Below are 22577 nucleotides of genomic sequence, written 5' to 3'. Positions count from 1 at the left end.
TTCTTATGTATGCATGTTTGTGCGTCTCTGATAGGGAGCCAACCAGTCCATCAAATCTGTCTCTCAGAGTGTGAGTGAGTATTTTAGTGGGACAAGAAAACTTGTGGCATATAATTTTAGAACTATGCCTGTACACATTTTTATTTTATTTTTTCATCTACATACTGACAGAAACAGGGTACCTCATGGTCTTGGAAAACCTGGAAATACAGTGAAATACAGAACATATATTTTTTCTTTTTTTTTTTTCAGGCCTGGAAAAGTCATGGAAATCTGAATTTTTATATTTATAAATTTTTCTAGTTATGCTTGTCTCTAAAATATGTCATCAACTAAATATTAATTTGCAGTGTAAAACTTGCTCGCAAGTAAATTGATGTCTGATTTTTGAGTGAACCTTTTGAGTCGGTTGTCCTCAATAAGTCTAAATGATTCATCAGAAAATTAGAATTAATAAAAAAATGGAAAGGTTCTAAAAATTAATGGAGATTCATTGGTCAATAAACCATTTTGTCCTTCCTGGTTTTGTTTGAGATAAGTCTTTTAAATGGTCCAAATATGCATGTGTGAATGTGACTGGGAGCAGGTATCATACTTTCAGGTGTCCAAATGTTCATTTCCGTTTCTTCTTCCTTTTCTCCAAGGCTTCTTCGGAGTCTAAAATGTAATTATTTTCTTACTAATGTTTGGACTTTCCCATATTGTACTCTTACATTAGTTCCTCTGATGTTTAGGAATAATAGTATCCCTCCGACTTCCCTCTTATTACCTCACAAAGGCTGGCTCATTTAGTGCTGAGCAATGCAATAAATGATGATGACATAATATCGTCATGATAATGATGACATATTCACAGTTAAAGGCAACCAAACCTTTCAATCTGATAAACATCTGCTGTTGGTACCATACTATATGAAGTAGTTCATCTGAAAAGATGTATAGTATACTGCCTCATTCCAAAATGGATTAAATTCATTATTTTCCTCAAAATTCTACAAACAATACCCCATAATGACAACGTGAAAGAAGTTTGTTTGAAATCTTTGCAAATTTATTAAAAATAAAAAACGAAAAAATCACATGTACATAAGTATTCACAGCCTTTGCCATGACACTCAAAATTGAGCTCAGGTGCATCCTGTTTCCACTGATCATCCTTGAGATGTTTCTACAACTTGATTGGAGTCCACGTGTGGTAAATTCAGTTGATTGGACATGTTTGGAAAGGCACACACCTGTCTATATAAGGTCCCACAGTTAACAGTGCATGTCAGAGCATAAACCAAGCCATGAAGTCCAAGGAATTGTCTGTAGACCTCCAAGACAGGATTGTATCGAGGCACAGATCTGGGGAAGGGTACAGAAAAATTTCTGCAGCATTGAAGGTCCCAATGAGCACAGTGGCCTCCATCATCCATAAATGGAAGAAGTTTGGAACCACCAGGACTCTTCCTAGAGCTGGCCGCCCGGCCAAACTGAGCGATCGGGGGAGAAGGGCCTTTGTCAGGGTGGTGACCAAGAACCTGATGGTCACTCTGACAGAGCTCCAGCGTATCTCTGTGGAGAGAGGAGAACCTTCCAGAAGAACAACCATCTCTGCAGCACTCCACCAATCAGGCCTGTATGGTAGAGTGGCCAGACGGAAGCCACTCCTCAGTAAAAGGCACATGACAGCCCACCTGGAGTTTGCCAAAAGGCACCTGAAGGACTCTCAGACCATGAGAAACAAAGATTTAACTCTTTGGCCGGAATGGCAAGTGTCATGCCTGGAAGAAACCAGGCACCGCTCATCACCTGGTCAGTATCATCCCTACAGTGAAGCATGGTGGTGGCAGCATCATGCTGTGGGGATGTTTTTCAGTGGCAGGAACTGGAAGACTAGTCAGGATCAAGGGAAAGATGAATGTAGCAATGTACAGAGACATCCTTGATGAAAACCTGCTCCAGAGCGCTCTGGACCTCAGACTGGGGCAAAGGTTCATCTTCCAACAGGACAACGACCCTAAGCACACAGCCAAGATAACAAAGGAGTGGCTCCGGGACAACTCTGTGAATGTCCTTGAGTGGCCCAGCCAGAGCCCAGACTTGAACCCGATTGAACATCTCTGGAGAGATCTGAAAATGGCTGTGCACCGACGCTCCCCATCCAACCTGATGGAGCTTGAGAGGTCCTGCAAAGAAGAATGGGAGAAACTGCCCAAAAATAGGTGTGCCAAGCTTGTAGTATCATAATCAAAAAGACTTGAGGCTGTAATTGGTGCCAAAGGTGCTTCAACAAAGTATTGAGCAAAGGCTGTGAATACTTATGTTCATGTGATTTTTTTTTCTTTTTTTTTTTTTTTTTCGTTTTTTATTTTTAATAAATTTGCAAAGATTTCAAACAAACTTCTTTCACGTTGTCATTATGGGGTATTGTTTGTAGAATTTTGAGGAAAATAATGAATTTAATCCATTTTGGAATAAGGCTGTAACATAACAAAATGTGGAAAAAGTGAAGCGCTGTGAATACTTTCCAGATGCACTGTATGTGTATATATATATATATATATATATACACACTACCGGTCAAAAGTTTTGAGACACTCATTCTTAATTATAATTTTTTTTTTTTTTTTTTTTTCCACATTTCAGAATAATAGTAAAGTCATCAAAACTATGGAATAACATAAATGGAACTATGGCAGTTATGTTGAGACAAAACAAAATCCAAAATAAATCAAAACTGTGTTATCTTTTAGCATCTTCAAAGTAGTCACCCTTTGCTTAGAATTTGCAGACATGTACTCTTGACATTTTCTCAACTAACTTCTTAATGTATCACCCTGGGATGCTTTTTAAACAGTATTGAAGGAGTTCCCATCTATATGCTGGGCACTTATTGGCTGCTTTTCTTTATTATTTGGTCCAAGTCATCAATTTCAATTTATTATCAAATTTTTGTTTTGTAATTAAATAAATTAATATGGTGGCACAATTATATTTTTGTCTACAAAACTAGTTTAAAAAATGTAAGCATAAGCCTTCAGATCAAAAGATTTTTAAGATCATGAGAAATATTTCATTCAAGTGTTTCAAAACTTTTGACCGGTAGTGTATATACCAGTGGCAGTGAGCAAGCCAAAGGTGACTTTGGCAAGGAACACAAAACTTGTATGATGTAGTTCATGGAGAAAAATAACATCGGGGGAAACCAGGCTCACAGAGGGTGCCAGTTCCCCTCTGGCTAAAAAGCTTGAATGTAATACCAGTATTAGTTAACTGTAATACAGGCATGGTTTAAATTAGTAAACTGAGTAGATGTTGGTAGCCAATGTTTAAACTGAAGGATTTTGTATGAAATGTAAGATAAATGACAAAGTCTTTGAAGTCGTTCCCGAATTGAATGTGGAAGTGCACAGAGATGCAGTGTCCTTTGTTATTTGGACACTGCATCTACGTACATACTTTGTTGGAAAAAGGTAAAGGGTACTTCACCTTTCCTCTGAGATGACAATAGAGTCAGTCAAAATATCACAGATCTCTCACACACACATTAAAACAAGACCCTTGAGGCTGAAACATTTACTCTGATAACTGGATAATACAGCCAGTTTCAATTATGTCCGTCCCTGGAGACCTGGTACCGAAATAAATCACCTCAGTGGAGAAATTGTTCATTTGCTCTGTCACTTGACTCTCCGTGGCATTTAAATTTGGTCCCAGCAGACACTTTTACCAGGAGCTCATCTGACCTGTTGTTCTAGAGCACTCCTTTGGGAAGAAAGATCTGTAAAGTGATAGGAGCTTCACAATAGATGGAAAATACATTTTTGGTTTTCAGCATATTAGGACTGCTAAAGTTAATGTAATAACATACTGTATATAACTGAAATATGTTTAACGCTGTTTCATCTTTCACAGTCACTCTACTGAAGGCTTTCTAAGCCGCAACACATCAGTTTGTGGAATGTTTTTAACCTAATAGCATTATTCATTTTAGGCTTTTTAAATGTATATCTTTGAATGTCTTGGACAACTAGTTTAGTGTTTTTATTTTATTTTAGTTTCAGTGTTTTTTGTTTTTGTTTTGTTTTTGACAAAATTGTTTTCATTTAATTTTCATTAATTATAATTCCACTGGTTCCTTTATCAGTTCACTCAAAAAAAGAGGGTTCGTTTTAAGATATATGCTGTCCCACTGGTTTTCTCTGTCTAAGCTCTCAGTTAGATTTTTGTTGAATAATTTTGAAATGTTTTTTAAGTAGTCATTCATACAATCAAAACTGAAAATTCATTTAAATCTGGAGACCAGAGAGTAGAACAGTGAAGGCGTGAATTCACTTAATCTTTAGTCTACAGAACTGTATTTATGAATGTTCTTGTACTCTAAAAGCAACCCCATTCAGCTGAATTACTGACAAGCGCCACCCCCGTCAGACATTTTTTTTAATCAATTCAGGTGTGATCACATTCCGTATAGCGCTACTGATAGCATGTTGCGCGAGAAACCTCAGAGACATGGGTTCTGATTTCGTAGGAACCAGGAAGTAATCACATTAACATAAACAATGGTTATCACAATTCTGAAGGTGCAGTTCTGCTCTAAAATGACATTTTTACCCCACTGATGTGGGTTAGGGTTTGGGTTACGGGATAGAGTTAATAAAATATGCATACCTATTGACTGTATTACATAATTTACAACATAAAAATACAATTCACTTTACAACTCTCTTTTGGCCCCACCCTTTTCAAGCGGAAACTGAAGCTCGATCATGTCCATAAATTCAGCAACACTACCAACTTCGGCCACTAGGGGGGAGGGATTCGAATTTCAATAAGCACAGGCCGATTTTAGCAGCAGAGCTTTCCACCATACAGTTTCCAAATTCACAATGCAATCAGTCTGGTATTTCACTGCAAAATCCTGCAGGTAAACTTAACCAGGCGCTATATGCACTGCACCATGCATATTTAAATCAAATAATTTTTATTCATTTTGGACAAGCATGCCTCCTTTCTATTTAAATGAGGCATATTGTACAATATGCCAAATTCACCAACCCTAATGGTAAACAGAATTTCAAAAATAAATATTTATGTACATTTTCTATTGATCATGGTATAAGTACATTTTTTTTTAACCTTGTGTGTTCGTAGTCTTGAGTTCCCAGTCTGAAAATGTTATTGCTTGCTGTCTTTTAGCCATTTTCTGGGCGCATATCCATGTATAGGGTACAATTGTCCAATGCAAACAGGAATCAGCACCAGTTTTGTGGGAGGCATTAGCTGATTTGCATAATTCTTATAGTGAATTTGGTGCTAAAACAACCCAGAAAACCCATTCAAATTAATGACACTATCAGTGGATACAATTCATTCTCACTAACAGGGTTTTTGAATGCTGAAATATTGCTATTTGTCCAGTGTTCAGGAACATGAGTGCACATTTATAATGTTGAATCTCTCTTTTTGGTACAAATTACTCTGTGAATGCTGACTTTACTGAAAGACAGTACTATAACAAATATTTCTAATCCACAGTCAGTAGTGTTTTCAGATTGCTCACTAAAAGATATACTAGATGTATTTCTTACTAGGCCTGTGCTTTAGAGTAAGTGAAGTTTGACCACAAATGTTATTGAGCACAGTCGATCTTCTGTTTTCCTCAGCTGAAAGGCTCTGAATGTTTCTTCAGCATTGCCCTCCTCAGAGGCCCACGTGGGACACAGTCGGCTGAGCGTAAATCGTGAATCTGTGGACTGATCCCTGGGAAGGTGCTATTCTCCTTTGCCCCATTGAGAATGTGTGTGTGTGTGTGTGAGGGAGAGGGAGATTTTACACAGGTTGTTTAGTGGATTGTGTCTCTGTCCGTGGTGCTGAAACATTTATAGCCTTCATAGCAACTATTAAACTCAAGTTACAGTTTTGACAGGACAAGTATACACTGTAAAAAAAATTTAAGAGGTAGCCTAAAAAGATATCTTAATGTGATAGCATCTAAATGAACTGATTTTGTTCAAGCCATAAATATTATTTAATATTACTAAAACAATCGACACACACAGTAAAAAGAACACAAATCTCATTTAAATGAATGCATTTGAAATAGTCTATGAGGCAAGAAAAGCAACAATACTTTTGAGGAAAAATAAAATATTCCAGATCCTAAGTGCATTAGCGTACACATGTTTTATGTTTGTTTGTATGAAATGAGGGACAAGTTTAAATTATTTTCTGTGGTATGTCACAGATGCTGTTGACAGAACCTAACTTGAATTGAACGTTCCTTTAAGTTTCACAAATGAAAGTCAGTGTAAGAGCCAGATCAGGTAGAAATAGTTCCTTAAAGGTAATCATTTTGTCAGATGTAATGGTATAGAATGGTGTCATTTTTTTCAATGCTACAATGCATCTCTTATCCCAGCTTAATATATCAACATGATCACACAAAAACGTGACATGTTGCAACCAAATGTTCCGGTACCCGACAACGACCCCATACTGCCAAGTTACTGACAAGCACCAGCTCCTGTCAGACATTTTTGCATCAATTCAAACATGTTTACCGTTTTCTTGTGGGGCTACTGATAGTTTGTTGCACAAGAAGCCTCAGAGACATGGGTTCTGGGAGATTTGGAGGTTGCATTTTCCCTCTAAGATTCAGGGCCAGATCTACCTGACATGGGGTGGCAACTGGGGCTTTTTATTTTTTTATTTTTTTCAGAATACGGTCATGTTTTATGGGATTCTAATGCATGTCTAATCCACCCTACGTTTTCAATTGGACACTGAATGTGAGAGACATTGTCACAAGAGAACCCTGTTAATTTTTCCAACCACAATAATAATGACAACATGGACAGATACATGGAAAAATAGGGGTAAATGTACATTTACCAGTTGTTGTCTGGTCTTCACTGAATGATTATTAGATATGATGCATCAATACAGGTGCAATGTCAGAGTTGACCAGTAAGTACAATTATCTGTGCAGTGTATTTTTATTTAGGCACTCTCCATTCATGGGTACATCAAGGTTTAATAAATTAAAATAATTTTGCCTGCATAATGCATGAGGTGTCTTTTAGTCCAAGTTTTACACCCCTGCTCTACATATTAATAGTCATGTAGTTTGTTTGTTGATACAATTATTGAAGCAAGATTATTTTGATATATAGGGAGACTGTGGCTTATTGTGAAATGGGTAACTTTAAGAAGATTTAAGTATAATTACACAAATGTGTTTTGTCTCTGGCAATGGTTTTGTATGCTTGTTTCAAACACCTAGTTCAAAACTAAAAATTGTGGCCATAACCACAATATACATTGAGGGGGACAAGCTGCCCCCAAATAATCAGATGTGGCCAGATGTTTTTTTTTAAACATAATGGTTTAAAAAGTTTTAATGTTTAGCGTGCTCAGTAGTCTAACACCGCATGTCAGTGTCGAACCTCATGGATTTTTCCAGCGCCACACATCAGCAAACAGTGCATGTTAACTGTGATATTGTCATGTAAGATGTAAATATCTAACTAAACATCCAATATTTGCCTACTATTTTATGACTGAAATGTTGTACCGACCGACAGTAATTTCCAAGGGTGCAAAATATTCAGATTTTGATGTTCTGAATTGAAAATATATCATGTACAGTATGTGATTCGTATGTCAGCATATCAGGCTTAAGACAAAGAGCGAATGTTTGAATATTATATAGGAATTGAATGAATGTGGTTATCTGGTAAGCTTTTGAAGTAGTTTTTTTAGAAAATTCACTTGACATTGTCTTAGGAAATGATCCATAAAACACAAAGTAGAGCGTTATCGCCCTCAGATTAGAACTTGAACATGGTAAGACCTGCAACTTGTGGCTTCCATTGAGTTTTAAGGTTGTGGCAAGGACAGTGTCATTTACCATATGTTTAATGTATATATTATTAGGTAATAATTTAAAATCAATTTAATATTTTCTAAATCATTTCTTTATGTTTTTGATTCTGAATTTTGTCCAGCATCTGCTAAGAGTCTTCTTTCAAAAGAGACCATTTTATTTTGAGTAAGTCCTTGTCAAGTCTGTGCTCAAAATTAGCCACCAGTTAAAGTAGTTCACCTAAAAATGGAAACTGTACTTTTACTCACTCATTTACTCACCCTTATGTTGTTCAAAACCCATATGCTGTTACTTTTTCTTGGAACATAAAAATAGATATTTTAAGCAGCTCTATTCCATAGAATAACAGTTTATAGTGAGCAGGAGCCGTAAGGCTTCAAAACGGACAAATAATATAAAGTGTTATTAAAGGTTCAGTATTAAGACACAATAAAAGTAGTCCAAATGACTCGTGCATTATATTCCAAGCTTTCTGGAGACATGCAACAGCTTTGTGTTATATGTACTACTTTTATGGTATTTTAATAATAATTTAGTTTTTCTCTTTGGACCCTGACAGCAGTGGTCAGTATGAACTGTTTTTGTATGGAAAAGAGCAATGTTAGGATTCTTGAAGAAAAACTGTGTTAAGATTCCACTGGGAGGAAAAAAACACAATGAGGGACAACCTGAGGGCAGTAAATAATTATGCGTATTTTCTTTTTGCTTGCAAGCTGACACAGTCATGTCATTTTACAGATACATCAGTGATGAAAAGAAATTCAAATTATATTCGTCTTTTCTTTGAGACAGCACAAAAGATGGCTGAAACAGGCAAATTGCTAGCAATATAGACACAGTGGTAGTCTTGTTCTGTGTGAACTTCTGTGTGAAAAAACATGTATCTTTTAAAACCAAAAATTATCACATTTTTGGCCTTTATTCAGAAAATTTTGCATTCAGTGCCTTTACTGTTTTCAAGGACCAAAGAGGACCATTATATTTGAGACCTTAACACCCGTGGTCTCTCAATATATATATATATATATAATAACAATATACACTATACAAAATAAAATAAAATAAGTATTTATCAAGACATTATGAACATAAAAAAATAAATAAATAAAAATAAATTAAAAAAATACTGTGACCGAAGGCAGTGATTGGTTTCTTAGTGTGTGCAGCTCAAAAATAAATTTTTATACAACTGCATTTGATCTGTTACTGCTGAACTGGAAAACTGTGGCATGAGGTTTGAGAGTTTGTCAAAGTATTTCTCTCTCACCTCTGTAAATTTCTCACAGTATCGGAGAAAGTGTGTCTCTGTCTCGACCTCAGCAGTGTCACAGTGAGCACAGACTCGTTCTTCCTTTGAAATCCATGTTTGTCTGCCTTTTTCTATGGCCAGACTGTGATCACACAGTCTGTGAGTCTGTATTTGGTGAGGATCCGTCTCTGTTTTGGATCTCTTTGGAGATATTCTTCCAGATTATACTTTCTGTTTAGGGCCCGATAACATTTCAATTTGCTTTGGTTTAACTTTCATTTTCCCAAAGGTCCAAATATGAATTTTTGCTTTCTTTTATGATTTGGTTTATTCTGATTTGGTTTTGTTTAGCAGTGCTGGTCTGAAACTGGTGTGTGTTTGTTAGTTGTTAGTGGTGTTGTTCTCTCTCTCTCTCTCACTCTCTCTCTCTCACACACACACACACACACACACGTTGGTGTGGCTATCCTTATGAGGACTCTCCATAGACATAATGATTTTTATACTGTACGAATTATAGATTCTATCCCCTAACCCTAAACCTACCCTTAAACCTAACCCTCACAGAAAACTTTCTGCATTTTTACATCTTCAAATAAACATCGTTTAGTGTGTTTTTTTAAGCGATTTGAATTATGGGGACACTAGAAATGTCCTCAAAACACACACTCTGCACTTCTCTGCTTGGACTTCAAAGAAAAAGAGGCAATACAAAATTTGTTGAAGCACACTCACTTTTCTTTTTTTCCTGTTCACTAAATGTAAGAGTTAAATGAAAATGTTCCTACAAGAAGGCCATAAGGACCTTTTAGGACAGACTTTACTGGATTTCATCTATAAAGACACCTATTATGTGTTAATTACATCCTTAATATGCAAAGGAGACTTTAATATTAATTAAAGAACCATAATAATAAACAAGAGTTTTTGTCCTAACCAGCATATAATTTTGTTGATTGGTTTCTTTTTCTGTCGCATTACGACGAGTAGCCCCAACTACAGTGAAATCTCATTGGTTCAAAATCCCGCTCCACGTGAGATGAGATAAAATATTTTTTTGTGATTATCAAAAAGCATGTCTAAGTCCATATAAATAACAAGTGATATTCCTCCAATGTTTTAATAAATACATATATTTCTAAAGCACTTACAGCACTTGCACAAACACTAAAACTGTTAAGTACAGTATATGTTTTCAAGATAGACCCCTTCAAAGGGAAAGTCTAATCTCATTTGCACTCATGCATATTCAGTGTAGGTGCCACAATTACAATTATAATTTTTAGTAAAATGAATAGTTCATAGAGAAGCTCCGATCAGGATTTTTACAGCCGATACTGATCACCGATCTTCTTGTCACGTGATCGGCCATTACCAATACTGATCATTTCACCTTTTATCAAGATATCTGTCATAACTGGCTAAATGTAAGCTTTCTGCACACTGTCACTATCAATTGAATTTTCCTCTTCCCAGTAATATCACTTTGCCTAGTTTATGCTGACAAATAAGTTTAAAAAGTATAAAAAAAGCTTTTTTAATAAGACTTTAAAGCAAGTATAGGCTAACAAAATATTCTCTATATTAAGATAGATAGCCCTATAAAAAAATGAAGCTTAGTGTCAAACTGAAGACAAACATTTTGGATATTGATTAATTGTCATTATTTTATATAATTATTATTGTTCCTCATTTTATTTCTATTTGATTTTTGCATTATATTTAATACATTATATTATGGTATCTTAATACTGTATAAAGAATTATTACATTTATAATTTCCTTCCCTGCCTTTTCATTTAATTGGATGATTGTATTAATAGTTCATTTTTCACTTGTTGCTGCTTGAACTTTAATGAGAGGAACATGCACTCTCTCATGATGGCAAGAGATGAAAGAAAAGAGCGCATTTCTGGACTCTACAGGTGCTACTATTGCTAATGCCTTTTAATCGGGAGATATTTAATAAATTACACCACATCTTGTAACTCGTGTTATTACTGAGATGCCTATGCCCGGCGGAGATTGAGAAGCTGCCACCATGAACAGGACCATTTCACAGCTCGCGCTGTTTTCCCTTTGCTTGTCGCGTGTGAAACCCCACATTAACAGTACAATACACAAGCTTTTCATATTCGCCATACCTCTCCCGCTGCATCGTTCTTAACTGCTGAATCAAGTTTGTTGTCTTACAACACGTATTCCTCACATTCTGTGATGCCATGACAGTGCTGCTGAAGTCTTAAAGGAGCCGCGTGTCTTTTGCGACATGAGCAATCGGCTAAATTACCGATCACCGATCAAGTCATAGGATGTGAATATTGGCCAATACCGATCGGTGGTCCATCGATCAGAGCATCCCTAATAATTCATCCAAAATTCTGAAAAAATCATTATATACCTTTATGACTTTCTGTGGAACACAAATGGATAATTTTTGATGGACTGTTCCTTTAAGTATCTATGTACAGCTGTATTCTCGTTGGTTACAAAGTGTATCTACACTGCTCTGTGGCTCCCATTGTGACTTTCTGATTTTGCTGGTCTCCAAAACAATTCAGAATCTGTTTTGACAGGCTGCTCTCAAACTTTTGAGTGTGTATTAGCCATGGGAACAGTGCGACACACAGTGTCAGTGTTCCTCAAATGAAATGTGTTATCTCCTTTTCATGTACTATTCAGTGAACCTCAGTTTTGTCAGGAACATTTTTTAGATTGTTGATTCACAACTGGGATGTTTATTTTCTTACTCTCTCTCACTCTTTCTTTTAGTGGGGAGGATTATCATTTGTATGAGAGATTCTCTCAAGAGATGGAGTGTTATTAAATAAACTACATTTAGAGTGTTGTTTTCTTTTTGACTGTTTCTGTAAAAGTGTAATCAAGAAAGATTATATGCACTCTGAGACTCTCACAGTTTCCTCTTAGCAAAAACAGAACATGTCTAAAGTCTTGGCAGTACACAATTTATTTTTTTTGTCAGGTTTCCTAAAAAAGGCCCACCTACATTTACACGCTTATTCCAATTTGATTAGTTTGCGTGGTAGCTCACCTGATAGAGTGTTCGACTCAGAAGACTTCGGTTCAAGCCAAGCAAACAAGCTGACACGCGAGACGAAAGTGTCAAGTAGTGACATGAAATGACATGACAGCTTCAGAAAATTTGCTTTTCATGTTGCGTTTGCTTTAAGGACACTATTGATTAGGTTCAGGTTAAAGTTTTAGGTTAGGCAGTTACATTTTATTCTTTAAAACCTCCATATCAAATTCTTCTTAAGTACCTCATCTGATTAAGACACTCTCTTTTGGTGCCCCCCGCTGGACATATCAGGAGTTCACCTGCCCATATTATCTGAGTGATAAAGGGTAAACGTATGTGGCTTGCTGTCCGCAAAAGAGGGGCTTGAGGAAGAAGCTCAACTCGAGCGATAAATGTACCCCCTGCAGCGAAACGTTTAATGAAGCAAGTAATTTCTTTCAGTAAAATTGTTGCCACGGTCACCCAATGTTCATGAGATCAGGCTGAAATTTACTGGCTTCATTCAAGTAAACAAATACTATAATATTGACAACACTTTACTATAAAGTGAACTACATTAATTATCATGAACTAACAATGAACAAAACTTTTTCAGCAGTTATGAATCTTGGTTAATGTTAATTTAAATACTAATAAATTTAAAAATGTAAAAAAGTTGTATATGTTAATATTAGTTAATGCAAATTGAACTAACCATGAAGAGTTGTATTTTCATTAATGAAAATGTACTAAGATAAATAAATGTTGTAAAATGATATTGTTCATTGTTAGTTCACGATACCTAATATGTTTACTAATGTTAACAAATACAACCCCATTGTAAAGTGTTACCAGTATTATATATCATGGTTAAACAAACCTGATTACATTAGTTTATGTAATTGTCAGGTATAAATAGCTAGTTAAAGCTGAAGCTTGGATACAAGAAAGATATTTAACATTGAAAAGATAACCTAACAATGTGAAATGTTAAATGTGCTGCTAGTGTAAACCAAAATAAATTTTTTTGAAAGGGTGTTGTTGTTCTGGCTTCAACTCTGCATGCCATTTGATGCAAGGTGATCATCACCAAAATTAACTTTCTATTTCTTTGTTTCTCTCTTGTTCTGCTCTCTCTCTCTCTCTCTCTCTCTCTCTCTCTCTCTCTCTCTCTCTCTCTGTCTCTCTCCCCCCCCCCAAAAAAAAAATCCCCCAACTACTGTACATTATTTGGCTTCCCAGCATCTTCTGCTGATTTTGGTTCTTCCCAACCGTGGCTATATGATATACATCCAGCTTTTGATACTTAGGACAATCGATGGACTCATACACAAATACTACAAAAGTTGCAAATGTTCATTGATGCTCAAGAAGGCAACACAAGAACCAAAGGAATGCAAACTTTTGAACAGGATGATTTTTGTAAATTACAGTACATTTTGTGTTATGTAGCTTTTGAAGGGCAACACTACATAAAATATGTTATATTTTATCTCTTATATTTGTATACATTCTGAAAGGGGAGTGGAAACTTATAGGCCTAAAACAAAAGGGGTATGCAAACTTCTGCCATATATAGTTTGTATGTAGTACCATGTAGAAATTCCATGTAGCCTATTCTATCCATATAATTTCATATTGCATGTGTAATTATGAATAGACTTGTCATGTCAGGTACAAATTTTAACACAAAATTCACAACATAGCAACCTAAAATTCAAAATACAATCCCCACATCTCAACATTTAAGTGCTTGTATTACGTAAAAAGTGCAGTGTCTGAATGTGACATTGTGTGATTTACCTCTGTGCTCGTGGGGGAAATTAACATTCATAGTGACAGAAAACACCCCGCTTACATTTTCACATGATGCGCGAAGAAATGAATCGGCTTCTTTCAGCTCGTTGTTGAAAAAGTATTTTTATTTGGGGATTTGCGTGGACTGACTGGACGACATAGCGTGAATGCCAAGCGCATGACGCTATTGCCATATTAACCAGATACATTTCAGCTGATCAGCCACCTCGGTAATCGACATTATACAGTAGTCTCCGTAGTAACATTAAAGCGTACTGGTTGACTGATGACTACTGGTTGATGCTCTGCACGTGCGTATGTGTGTGTGCTTGTGTTTGCTCAACACGGTGAAACAAACTCTGGCTACGTTTATGACATCAGGTGGTGGTACAGCTGTATGCAGACAGAGATGTGTTCATTTATTTCTGTTTCGTTAGTTTCTTTTTCATTGCATCATAAATGCTATGGACTCGGCTGGACTCCCGAGTCCCAAAGGCTCGAGTCCGTGTCAAGTCCGAGTAAAAATGCATCCGAGACCATGAAAAGTCCAAGTCCATTAAAATTGGACTCGTGACTCAGACTCGAGTCTGAACACGAGTACCCCAACTCTAGAAATATGCCATTCAATAATTCAGTTCTAGACCTATTAATGATTTCTTTCTCTCTCTCTCACTTTCTTCAGTGTGGAGCCGGGATGGCAGAGAGTCATTCAGGTGGATCTGGAGGTGGATGGCATCGGCAGTACGGTAGGCAGTAGGTCCATTTCCTGGGCAGTGGAATACCCAGGCATCAGGGCCGGCACTGAAGAAACTGAGACACACATCCACCTGGCACAGAAAGACCTAGTTGGCATTGTGCCATTGGCTATGGTGAGAATAACTGTCTATCATTTTTATTAGGGACTCTCTGCAGCACTCTTCATGGAGTACTGGGACTGAAAGAAAAAAGTCATGCTTTTTTAGGGGACATTGATATATTATTGATAAATAACATTTTTCATTTGAGCATAATCTCTTGTTTTAAAAAGTGTTTTAAAAGTAAATGGTCTAATAAAAATCTATAATCTAAAAAATCTAAAAACTATAGAGTGCAGCATCATTTACATAATCAATTATTTTGCATTACAGTTGAGCTCTCAATCAATTAAATTAATTTTTTATAAGCATGCATAATAGGTATCTACATTTTAATCACTTGTGCAAAAAAAAGAAAAAACAAAAAAAGTTTTCCTAGCAAAAGTGAGTTAGTGATGTCATCTGGCATGCAAAGCAAGAATATCATTGGCACTTTATGATAACAGAGAAAGTTAAGACAAGTTATGAATTTTATTTGAAGTCTAGCAAATGATACAAAGCGATTCTGGTGGTAATCTTTTAAATTGGAAGGCAAAAGGTTACTCACTCAGTTTATTTAATGTAAATTCAAAGATGTTAAGGATTAATTTACAAGAATCATCAGATGGCAGTCATTCTCAGGGCCCTGTTAAATTACACCTATTTTTAAGTCAAGGTTTATTTATATAGCACATTTAAGTGCAACAGAAGTTGACCTTTTTATTATTTCACTTTTAGCATATTACTTCCAATAACTAAAACATCTTGGTAACAGTTTACAATAAGGTTCCATTCATTAACATTAGTTAATGCATTAAGTATCATGAATAAACAATTAACAATACATTTATTGATGCTGACATCTTTGTTAATGTTAATTAATACAATTACAATTGTTCATTGTTAGGTAATGTGAGTTAATAGTGCATTAATTAATTTTAACATATATAACTTTTTATTTTAAAAATGTATTAGTATATGTTGAAATGAACATTAACTAAGATTAATAGATGCTTAATAAGTCTTGTTTATTGTTAGTTCATGTTAACTAATGTTGTTAACTCATTAAAAATAAATGGAAACTTATTGTAAAGTGTTGCTAACATTTTAATTGACAACTGTTGACAAAAATGTAACATAAATTATTTAAAATCATTATTTAACATTATTTCAGCACTGACTGAAAACGTCACATTTTAGATGCAGAAGGTGTTCAAGGATGAAAGGAAGAAAGGAAGTTTTAAACTTTTATTACTGAATTCTCATGCTGTGATTTACAATAACTTTCAGCCCTAACTGTGTGAGAAAAGATTCAAGCTCAGTTGTCAGTCTGCCTTTGCTTTTAGCTACATGTAACCAAGGATTTCCACATTCATTTGAATGTTTATTAAATTATTTAATTACTATTTAGTTTTTCCATTCACTTGCATCAAATTCACTTGAAATATATATACAGGTGCATCTCAATAAATTAGAATGTCGTGGAAAAGTTCATTTATTTCAGTAATTCAACTCAAATTGTGAAACTCGTGTATTAAATAAATTCAATGCACACAGACTGAAGTAGTTTAAGTCTTTGGTTCTTTTAATTGGGATGATTTTGGCTCACATTTAACAAAAACCCACCAATTCACTATCTCAAAAAATTAGAATATGGTGACATGCCAATCAGCTAATCAACTCAAAACGCCTGCAAAGGTTTCCTGAGCCTTCAAAATGGTCTCTCAGTTTGGTTCACTAGGCTACACAATCATGGGGAAGACTGCTGATCTGACAGTTGTCCAGAAGACAATCATTGACACCCTTCACAAGGAGAGTAAGCCACAAACATTCATTGCCAAAGAAGCTGGCTGTTCACAGAGTGCTGTATCCAAGCATGTTAACAGAAAGTTGAGTGGAAGGAAAAAATGTGGAAGAAAAAGATGCACAACCAACCAAGAGAACCTCAGCCTTATGATTGTCAAGCAAAATCGATTCAAGAATTTGGGTGAACTTCACAAGGAATGGACTGAGGCTGGGGTCAAGGCATCAAGAGCCACCACACACAGACACTACAGTTGTTGTATTCCTCTTGTTAAGCCACTCCTGAACCACAGACAACGTCAGAGGCGTCTTACCTGGACTAAGGAGAAGAACTGGACTGTTTCCCAGTGGTCCAAAGTCCTCTTTTCAGATGAGAGCAAGTTTTGTATTTCATTTGGAAACCAAGGTCCTAGAGTCTGGAGGAAGGGTGGAGAAGCTCATAGCCCAAGTTGCTTGAAGTCCAGTGTTAATGTTCCACAGTCTGTGATGATTTGGGGTGCAATGTCATCTGCTGGTGTTGGTCCATTGTGTTTTTTGAAAACCAAAGTCACTGCACCCATTTACCAAGAAATTTTGGAGCACTTCATGCTTCCTTCTGCTGACCAGCTTTTTAAAGATGCTGATTTCATTTTCCAGCAGGATTTGGCACCTGCCCACACTGCCAAAAGCACCAAAAGTTGGTTAAATGACCATGGTGTTGGTGTGCTTGACTGGCCAGCAAACTCACCAGACCTGAACCCCATAGAGAATCTATGGGGTATTGTCAAGAGGAAAATGAGAAACAAGAGACCAAAAAATGCAGATGAGCTGAAGGCCACTGTCAAAGAAACCTGGGCTTCCATACCACCTCAGCAGTGCCACAAACTGATCACCTCCATGCCACGCCGAATTGAGGCAGTAATTAAAGCAAAAGGAGCCCCTACCAAGTATTGAGTACATATACAGTAAATGAACATACTTTCCAGAAGGCCAACAATTCACTAAAAATGTTTTTTTATTGGTCTTATGATGTATTCTAATTTTTTGAGATAGTGAATTGGTGGGTTTTTGTTAAATGTGAGCCAAAATCATCCCAATTAAAAGAACCAAAGACTTAAACTACTTCAGTCTGTGTGCATTGAATTTACTTAATACACGAGTTTCACAATTTGAGTTGAATTACTGAAATAAATGAACTTTTCCACGACATTCTAATTTATTGAGATGCACCTGTATATATATATATATATATATATATATATATACAGTTGTGCTCAAAAGTTTGCATACCCTTGGAGAATTGGTAATATATGTACTATTTTTAAAGAAAACATGAGTGAGCAGGCAAAACACATTTCTTTTATTTCTTATGGGATTCATATTCAACTGTAGGTTATAACAGAATGGCACAATCATAAAAGAAAACATGGCAACAAAGAAAAAAATTAAATGACCCCTGTTCAAAAGTCTGCATATCCTTAGTTCTTAATACTGTGTATTGCCCCCTTTAGCATCAATGACAGCATGCAGTCTTTTGTAATAGTTGTCTCTGAGGCCCCAAATTCTTGCAGGTGGTATAGCTGCCCATTCATCTTGGAAAAATGCCTCCAGGTCATGCAAAGTCTTTGGTCATCTTGCATGAACCGCACGTTTGAGATCTCCCCAGAGTGGCTCGATGATATTAAGGTCAGGAGACTGTGATGGCCACACCAGAACCTTCACCTTTTTCTGCTGTAACCACTGGAGGGTCAACTTGGCCTTGTGCTTAAGGTCGTTGTCGTGCTGGAAAGTCCAAGAGCGTCCCATGCGCAGCTTTCGTGCAGAAGAATGCAAATTGTCTGCCAGTATTTTCTGATAACATGCTGCATTCATCTTGCCATCAATTTTCACAAGATTCCCCGTACCTTTAGAGCTCACACACCCTCAAAACATCAGTGAGCCACCACCATGCTTCACAGTGGGGATGGTATTCTTTTCACTATAGGCCTTGTTGACCCCTCTCCAAAACATAGCGCTTATGGTTGTGACCATAAAGCTCTATTTTGGTCTCGTCACTCCAAATTACAGTGTGCCAGAAGCTGTGAGGCGTGTCAAGGTGTTGTCGGGCATATTGTAACCGGGCTTTTTTGTGGCATTTGCGCAGTAAAGGCTTCTTTCTGGCAACTCAACCATGCAACTCATTTTTGTTAAAGTATTGTCGTATTGTGCTCCTTGAAACAACCACACCGTCTTTTTCCAGAGCAGCCTGTATTTCTCCTGAGGTTATCTGTGGGTTTTTCTTTGTATCCCGAACAATTCTTCTGGCAGTTGTGGCTGAAATCTTTCTTGGTCTACCTGACCTTGGCTTGGTATCAAGAGATCCCCGAATTTTCCACTTCTTAATAAGTGATTGAACAGTACTGACTGGCATTTTCAAGGCTTTGGATATCTTTTTATATCCTTTTCCATCTTAATAAAGTTCCATTAACTTGTTACGCAGGTCTTTTGACACTTCTTTACTGCTCCCCATGGCTCAGTATCTAGCCTGCTCAGTGCATCCACGTGAGAGCTAACAAACTCATTGACTATTTATACACAGACACTAACTGCAATTTAAAAAGCCACAGGTGTGGGAAATTAACCTTTAATTGCCATTTAAACCTGTGTGTGTCACCTTGTGTGTCTGTAACAAGGCCAAATATTCAAGGGTATGTAAACTTTTGATCAGGGCCATTTGGGTGATTTCTGTTATCATTATGATTTAAAAAGGAGCCAGACAACTATGTGATAATAAATGGCTTCATATGATCACTATCCTTAAATAAAAGACAGTTTTTTTGCATGATCAGTCATATTTTCAAAATCAATGCCAAAATTTCACAATTTCTGCCAGGGTATGCAAACTTTTGAGCACAAATATATATATATATATATATATATATATATATATATATATATATATATATAGTATTGCGGACAACAGTAAAAAGATGTAAACAAAAATAAATAAATGCAACAAACCATATAAACACGCATAGATTTGGCAGCAAAATAAAAAAGCTTATCAAACAGAAAACACTTCCCATATCTTTTGTTGTTGACATTCGAACTCCACAGAAGTTAGCCGAATTAGACAGATGTCAGCATGGACAGGTTGTGTGACATGCCTTTAACCTTAGCAAAAAACAAAAAAACAAACAAAAAAATTACATTAAACATGTTTTCTCTTGCAATGAGCAAAAACATGGTTTGTTCTGACCACACAGTGCATATTGTGCAGTGAATTACTGACTGCTAAGAGGATGAGACCATTGAAAGATGAGCCTATTGAGTTTTTCATTAATAAATTATCCTATATTACAGTTTTTCTCGGTCGATTTTACAGTACATTAGGCAATGCTCTCAAAACGATTCACACAGCCGACGAAACAGACACTTAATTTTGCAGAACAGTTCAATTTCACAGCATAATGAAGCACTTTATTCATTTCTGATTATACATTTATTAAAGCGAAATACTTGCATCAAAACCATAGATGTGTTCTCCATTGAATTCATAACATTTTCAGCTATAGACACACAACTCTACTAATGAAATAAAAATGTTTTCATAAAAATCCACAATTAAGACCTTTTCCATGTGTTTTCATACAATTTCTCTAAATATCTTTTTATTTTTTTATTTTTTATAATTTACTGCTTTTCCTCTGGAAAGAGGATGAGGAATTTTACTGTAAAAAATAAATACGGCTATATTGCATAGACCTATGTAAGACAGCACTGTTGCTACAGATGGTACAGTTATTGTGGACATTGATTGTGGCATGCAGACATAATGCCATTTCTCCCTATTCTATTTTGTTGAGATTGAAGTCACTGTAGATCTGCTCACATTAGACTAAACTCTTTGTGTGCTTCAGAGACAGGGGCGGACTGGCCATCGGGAGAACCGGGACTTTTCCCGATGGGCCAGCCACGAAACGGGGCTGAATGGGCCACGATAAGCTGAAATGGGCCGGAGCATTATGCAGAATGGGCCACAAAACAGCGCCGCGATATGCCAAAGGGGGCAGCAATATGCAGAAAAGGACACTCTCAGATCATTTGAGCTTCTTCTGTGTCTTCTTTACTGTGTTCTGCCACCCTGCTCTCCTCTTTCTCTCTGCTCGCCATCATTACACCATCTCCATTTGGTCTTTCCTCAAGTCTTTCAATGCTCACCCCTGAAAGAGTTAAGAAATCCTTTCCATTTTCTCATCACTTCTTCCTATTTCCTCTTCATTTACACACTCTACCTCTTCTTAGATTCTTTATCTTGTTCTCCCTCTTCTTCCTTCTCATTGAATTTCAATATTTGACCCCTTTTATAGATAGTGTGTCATGAAAGTTGTGAGAAAAATTGTGTAAATTGCATTTTCTTTGCTGTGTGCATTGCTAACACAGCAGATATACATATAAAGTGATTTGACAACCTGACATGTGCATTTGAGAATATGACTTTAATTTAGTTGTCAGTGTTAACTGTTTTGAAATCATGAATCTTGGATCAGAGAAATCTGTGTGTAGTCTTTCGAGAAAATTATGAAAATCAAGAAATATGTACAATTTGTTCAGGACAATTACAAAGTGTTCAGATGGCTGTGTTAATTGTTTTGAGTGCAGTGTTCTGAGTTTGGAGAAATGTGTAAAATTGATTGAGAAAAACTGTAATAAATTTCAATGTTAGATTTTAAGGACATTTTTGTTTAATTTGTAACATGCAAATTTTGGTACAAATCTATATTCTGAGTTCTGGATCCTGAAGTAAAAAACAGTTGATCTAAACAATAGAAATGAAACAATCAAATTTATATCTTATTTATAGGTAATTCAATAAATGACACATCACCATTACTATATTTGTGGTTTTGATGAGGCATATGTAAAATACAACCCAGTGATGTAATTTATTACCTGCCTGCCCCTTCTCATCTGAGACCCTACATAGCCATTTTTGAGACTTTTAAAGTCCTAAACAGCTGGGATTCAATGCTGGAGTGCTTGCTGTCATACTTCACTGTTCCCTCACTAATCATTTGGCAGAGTTTTTGGCTCCAGTAGACAATGATTCTCATGCTCCCTATGCCATTTGCTGCTTGTTGGTTCACTCCTTAATTGTCTAGCATGTTGTTGTGGTCTAATGGGAGAGTTTTGGCTTGGACGGGGCTCTTGTTCCACACTCTTTAGGAAAGAGTGAGTGGATTTGGCTATCGCTGAGCTCCAGACGAGGTCTCTAGTGGAGGAGCACAGGGAGTCATGCATGACCAGGCAGCAGGATTTCTCTCTTCTTTTCTTTTTTTTTCTTTTTGGATTCTGAAGAGGCAACTGCTCTCCATGTCTGCTGGTTTTCCATGAGCTAAATCACTTGCACTGAGCTGATTGTAACTTTTCATATATACAGTGGCCTCAAAAAATATTTTGAAATTTATTTTACGATTGTTTTTGCACACAATAAATCAAACTAAGTTGCATCTGCAAACAGATGATGCTAGACCTTTTCCCTGATCTGACTTCTCAGTCATTTTTTCAATTATATGTACAAACAGGTCTCAATGTAATTTGTAGTGGATTTTTTAAGTCTGTTCCCTTCACACAGATTTCCTAGCAGTGTAACCTCAGGTGTAGTTCATCATATTTGTGGACATGTTCCACAAAGTAATTTTTGTCTTCATTTTCAGCATTATATTTATTATTTTATCATTTCAACCTAACAAACATCTTTTTGAAAAATGTTTTGTTGGAAAATGTCTGTTTGTGCCACATTTGTAAATAGATGTTATTGGTTTGACGTGTTATATAATACAAAGACATTCATGTTTTTCGAAGTGTGCCTTAAAGGGATAGTTCACCCCCAAAAAAAAAAAAAAAAAAATTTCTCTCATCATTAACTCCCAATCATGCCATTCCAGATGTTTATGACTTTCTTTGTTCTGCAGAACACAAATTATGATTTTTAGAAGAATATTTCAACTCTGTAGGTCCATAGAATGCAAGTGAATGTGTGCC

At 36.3% G+C, this 22577-nt stretch overlaps 1 protein-coding gene across 1 annotated transcript in view; it reads left to right on the top strand.

The window, feature by feature from the left end:
* LOC127424528 (transmembrane protein 132C-like) overlaps positions 1 to 22577 on the top strand; it is a 363330-nt gene that overhangs the window by 240068 nt on the left and 100685 nt on the right. Inside the window, exon 4 of the mRNA XM_051669844.1 lies at positions 14621 to 14807. Coding sequence (XP_051525804.1) covers positions 14621 to 14807 — 187 coding nt within the window. The remainder of the gene's footprint in view (positions 1 to 14620; positions 14808 to 22577) is intronic.

The sequence above is a fragment of the Myxocyprinus asiaticus genome, chromosome 33, assembly GCF_019703515.2.
Source record: "Myxocyprinus asiaticus isolate MX2 ecotype Aquarium Trade chromosome 33, UBuf_Myxa_2, whole genome shotgun sequence".
Taxonomy (NCBI): domain Eukaryota; kingdom Metazoa; phylum Chordata; class Actinopteri; order Cypriniformes; family Catostomidae; genus Myxocyprinus; species Myxocyprinus asiaticus.
The sequence above is the reverse complement of the archived record's forward strand: the minus strand, read 5'-3'. Positions and strand labels throughout refer to the sequence as shown.